Source organism: Microtus ochrogaster, linkage group LG3 (genome assembly GCF_000317375.1).
Source record: "Microtus ochrogaster isolate Prairie Vole_2 linkage group LG3, MicOch1.0, whole genome shotgun sequence".
In the NCBI taxonomy this organism is placed as follows: Eukaryota; Metazoa; Chordata; class Mammalia; order Rodentia; family Cricetidae; genus Microtus; species Microtus ochrogaster.
In genome coordinates, this window is record NC_022029.1 from 27,678,903 (window position 1) to 27,684,432 (window position 5,530).

Here is a 5,530-nt window from a genome sequence, read left to right on the forward strand (position 1 = left end):
TGTAGACCAGGCTGGTCTCGAACTCACAGAGATCCGCCTGCCTCTGCTTCCCGAGTGCTGGGATTAAAGGCGTGCGCCACCACCGCCTGGCAAACTTGACAAAATTTAACACCCCTTTATGCTGAAGGTATTGGAGAGATTAGGGATACAAGGGTCATACCTAAATATAATAAAAGCTATATACAGCAAGCCGACAGCTAACATCAAATTAAATGGAGAGAAACTCAAAGCGATTCCACTAAAATCAGGGTAAGACAAAGCTGTTCATGCTCTCCATATCTCTTCAACAAAAGACAAGATCTTGGAAGCAGACAAGATCGCCAGGCAAAAGTTTGGAGCATGGAGATAGGGAGGGTAGAGGGAAGGGGAGTGGGGGAGAGGGGGAAAACGGGAGGGTCAGGGAGAGCTTGGGGGAGTGGGATGGTTGAGATGGAGGAAGGAAGGAAGGATATGAGAGCAGGGAGGGAGTTATCTTAATTGAGGGAACCATTTTAGGGTTGGTAAGAAGCTTGGCTCTGGAGGGGTTCCCTGGAGTCCACCGGGATAACCCCAGCTAGGACCCTGGGCAGTGGAGGAGAGGGTGCCTGAACTGGCCTTGTCCGGTAGTCAGACTGATGACCATCTTGAATATCACCACAGAACCTTCCTCCTGCCATGGATGGAGATAGAGACAGAGACCCACATCCGAGCCCTGGACTGAGCTTCCAAGGTCCAGCTGAAGAGCAGGAGAAAATATGAGCAAGGAAGTCAGGACCACTAGGTGTTGGTTCACCCACTGAGACAGTGTGCCTGAGTTAATGGGAGCTCACCAACTCCAGCTGGACTGGAAATGAACGAGTATGGGAGCAAACTGGACCCTCTGAATGTGGTTGACAACTGAGAAGCCAATGATAATGGCACTGGGATTTGTCTCTACTGCATGTACTGGCTTTTTGGGATCCTATTCTCTTTGGATGCATACACTCCTTAGCCTGGATGTAGCGGGAGGCCCTTGGACTACTCACAGGGCAGGGTGCTTTGCCCTCTCTTCGGATTTGAGGGGGGTCGGGAGAAGAGTGGGGGGGGGGCAGGAGGGAAGTCGGAGGAGGGGAGGAAGTGGGAATTGTGATTGGTATTATTCATAAAGTATTAAAAAAGGGGGGGGGGAAGAGTCTTAGAACAGGGCATGGAACTGACAGGGATATTCTGGCCCCCCAAAATCAGCGTAGATCAGGTCGTAAGGACTCCAGAGCCAGCAATTCCAGAGGTGCACGCTGGAGCCTTTGGGTGCAATGCAATGTGTGAGCGACCCACCATTCCCGCCGCACAGTCAGGTGGCCCTCAAGGACCTGGAGTCATGCTGCCCCGATCTGAAAGACTCTAGGGACTTCCATGTAGCCCAGATCTAGAGGCCAGGGCATGCTTGGGGTCCCCAGATCTCAGGGAATGCCACATGAGCGAGAAGAATCTCACAAATTTGAGGACCCTCCCAAAAGTACCCACAGCGAGGAGCCAGTAGGGGAGCCGCTGAGGTGATCCGAGTCCCCCAAATCGTTAAGAATGCCCAGCAGGGATAACCGCTGGTGGTCCAGAAGTGGTGGCCTCCCTGAGTATTCAGAGGTGTCCTAGCAGGGCAGGGGGCACGAGATCACTTACGCTGCTGTTCTCGCTTGTCCAGTGCACCATTGCCTGGTTGTGTGTCGCGTCCCCCTTGAGCACGAACGACGTGCTGATGAGCGAGACCTGCATGCGCGAGGCAGAAATGGCCACCGGCGCCGCCAGCGCCCTGCGCCCCTGGCCCGGAAATAGGACGCCATCTGCGCTGGGACCAGAAGCAAGACCTGGACCAGGACGCGGAGCGCTGGGCTCGGATCCTCGTTTCTGGGGATCCTCGCAATCGCCGGATTTCGGGCCTCCCGCGTACAGCAGCCGGGTGACTTGCACGCTGGGACCCAGGCTCCCGGACTCGGGAAAGTGCCCCGCCGCCCCGCTGGCAGCCACCAGCATTAGCAGCAGCAGCGGGAGTGGCAGTGGCAGAGGCCACAAGCGCGGCCAGCGAGGCGGCGGCGGAGCATGGGAGCTCGGGGCCGGCACGGTGAGGCCAGGACGCTTCGGGGCGCCTGGTGTTTCCCGGTGCGCCATGGTCGCGGGTTAGCAGCGGCGGTGCGGTGTGGGTAACACCGCGGCCTGGAGAGCGGGAGGGCGTTGGGAGCTGGAGCAAGAGCGCACAGAAAGAAACCAGGAGGAATGGAGTGCGGGAGGAGGGGTCTCAAAGCCGCCACGCAGCCAATGGAACACCGCCACCTGACGGCTGCGCGCGAGCCACCACAGCTTTGGGCCGGGCCAGACTAGGATGTCCTGAGCACAGTCACACCTCCAAGACCCCCTTCCTTCCCTCTCGGTGACTCCCAAGCTCAGCCTAGATCCTCCTCTTATTCCCTCTTTCCATTCTCCCTGCCTTTCTCGGGAGGTTATGGAGCCTCTGCATTTGGCCAGCCAGAGTTCCAAGCACTTGGGGCACAACGGGATGCAACAAAGGAAGACAGGCCACACCCAAGTAGCGGGGTTGAGGCCAAACAATTCCAGGGCTCCCCATCAGCAAAAGTGGTGAGAGCGCCCCCTCTGGTCGCTTTTGGAGAGGTTCAGGAGGATACCTTGAGAGTCATGAAAACCAGAGATGCTCCAAGCAGTTAAGGACTGTGCAGGAACCTTGGGGTGTCACCTCAAGACCAACGCAGTATCTCAGACACGGGCTTTATCTCCCACCCCCAGGGGAAGCCCCTGAACAGAAGAATAAACCTGTGTAGGGGTATCCAGGCGAGAAGGACAGAGAGAGGTCCCAGCCAGATGGTACAGACCACCACAGAACGCATGGAAACTAGATCCAGAGTCCACTATGTTCAGTCAAAGTCACTTGGCTGCTTTCCTTCCTTGCTTATGAAAGCAGCCATCATTACCAGCCGCTCTGCCATCCAGACGGGCTTGTGAGAGGTTGACCTGCCAAACAAGCTCTTACTTGTCATTGACTACTATCCCTTGAAGAGCATTCATTACTGGAGAAATTCCAGGTTTGGGGGACTAGACAGTAGCGTTTTGAATTACAAATAACCAGGCATGAATAACGTCCTGTGGAGGACTGCAAGAAGAAAGGCTAAGAGCTATTAATATTTGAAACGTCACCTTAGTTGTTGTCTGCTGATGTTGAATCTGCTGCATGAGACATTTAAAGACATTAAGGATTAACAATACCACCCAACTAGATAAGGCATATGTGACCATTTATGAGGGATCCTATAGCCCTTTTATATTATTCCAAACCTTTTCAAAAAATGAGTAGTTGAAGTACATAAACTCTGCCCTTAATAAGCCAGTGAGAGCAAGAATGAGGAATACATGCATTATCCATCTTGGGTTATTCCCTCCTTAGTAGAAGTACGCTGATTCATGCCTGGCTTTACATCTCTTACTGGAACCCATATTGGCTTTGTGGCAGTCTAAGGAAAAACACAAGCATTTCCTTCTCTCATGGCTTAGCAGGGAGCTGGCATCTGCCAGTAGAGGGAGATAGGATCTCTCCATCTGAACAGGTGCATTGGTGTGATCCCTCACAGGGATACACAGTGCTTCTTAGCTGGGCTGAACCCCTTGCCATCAAAGCTGAGAAAGTCCATATGGAAAAGGACCTCTGTTAAAGCCAGATGAGAATCTCTCCTGGCCTCTGGTGAGAGTCCTAGTGAACAGCTTATTAAGAGCTCTGTTGGTCCTCTCCACAATGGCTTATCCATGTGGATTGCAGGTGATGCCAGTGGTATGGGAAAACTTCCAAGAGCTTAGAAAGTCATTGAATCATTGAGAGGCACAGGCAGGGCCGTCATGGACCTCAAGGTTATCAAAGAAAACTCTATCATCAGTAGTTAGGACAACATCCATATTCTCCAGGATGTCTCTGCCCCAGAGGTTTCTAGGTACCACAGAAATGATAGGGTAAATGGCTTCCTTGTTGCCATCAAGGTCTCTCCAATGGATGGGATTGGTGGAAACTTTTGAATCTTGCTGGCTTCCTACTTCACTAAAGGGAGGCACAGGTCTAAATTTCCAACGGGGGAAGTGGAGTGCTTCCATTTGTTTATATGGTGACATCACATTCATGTTCACCAAGCCTGTGAGAGCTTTTTCAAAAAAAATAAACAGGGCTGGAGAGATGGCTCAGTGGTTAAGAGCATTGCCTGTTCTTCCAAAGGTTCTGAGTTCAATTCCCAGCAACCACATGGTGGCTCACAACCGCCTGTAATGATGTCTGGTGCCCTCTTCTGGCCTGCAGACATACACACAGACAGAATATTGTATAAATAAATAAATAAATAAATAAATAAATAAATAAATAAATAGCAGTTAACATTGGGTATTATGGAAAAATGAGCAATGTCCAATTGATTTTTAGATTACCAGAGCCTCCTCTTACTGGTGCAGCTGAGGAGTGCCCTGCCTAGAGTTTAAAGGGGCAGGAACTCCAGCAAATTGTGATGTGTAATCCTTTGCCCAATGAAATCTGGTACATCATGTGCTAGGTTTTGTTCTGGGACAGTCATTCCATAGATGGCCTGGTTTGCTGCATCCCCAGCAAGATCTATCTACTTGAGGAGCCTTGGATGTGGTGTGGACACGCTGCCTGTCTGCAAGAAGGGCATCCAGGGAAGTGGTATGGACAGCCATGGGACCACTACTGGGTTCAAGATCTCTTGTGGCCAATACCCACTTGTGAAAGTCCTTGTTGCAGACCACTGTGACCGCATTATGGGCTGGACATTCCCAAACCATGACTGATGGATGGGATAAAAAAAGTTCCTTATCCAGTGATCATGTCAAGGGTCACTGGAACATTAATTAAGAATTTGAGCTTTCTCTCAATCCTTGTAAACTGATTTTAAGCTAAGAAACATGACCAGTCCCTGAACAGCATTGAGAACGGTATAGAACCCAAAGGAAATCTGTACTTGAATTGTCCATTGAGTGATGACCTCTCCATTAGTCATGGATTGGCCTTCAAGCCTGTTAGCACCATTTTTCTAACATGGCCTTCAGAGCTCTTAACATATGTAGGCTGTGGGAACCTTCAGCAATCTTATTCAAAAGCCAGGGAAACATTTTATTGATTTTCTTTTAACATGTGTCAATGAGGAAGTGGTGTGGAGAGTAGACCTGCTAGGGAAATGTTAATCAAACAGTTTGTTTGACGACAAGGCTGTAAAGCAGCTTTATCCATGTCTATCTTGTCCTTAGGAATAATTCTATTACAAACTGACCATGAGTTTCACATTTGAGTCACAAAAGGGGAATTTATACCATGTAATAGTATCGCTTCCTGCTGGCATAACTGGATATCAACATGTAGAAAAGTGAAAATAGACCCATATCTATCTCCATGCACAAAACTCAAATCCAAATGGATCAAAGACCTCAACATAAAGGCAGCCACACTGAACGTTATAGAAGAGAAAGTGGGGATCTTCTGCGCCAGGAGACCTAGCTTTGGGGTGAGTTTCTGGCCCCG

General features: G+C 50.3%; 1 protein-coding gene across 2 annotated transcripts in view; it reads right to left on the reverse strand.

Annotated features, from left to right (window-relative positions):
* Positions 1-2,468, reverse strand: part of LOC102002212 (VPS10 domain-containing receptor SorCS2-like) — a 19,596-nt gene extending 17,128 nt beyond the window's left edge. The window contains exon 1 of one of the 2 annotated variants that reach the window (XM_026785982.1): positions 1,636-2,468. In XM_026785982.1, coding sequence (XP_026641783.1) covers positions 1,636-2,121 — 486 coding nt within the window. In that variant the 5' untranslated portion in view covers positions 2,122-2,468. The remainder of the gene's footprint in view (positions 1-1,635) is intronic. The other variant, XM_005360671.3, reaches the window with a different exon arrangement.
* Between the last annotated feature and the right edge of the window lie 3,062 nt (positions 2,469-5,530).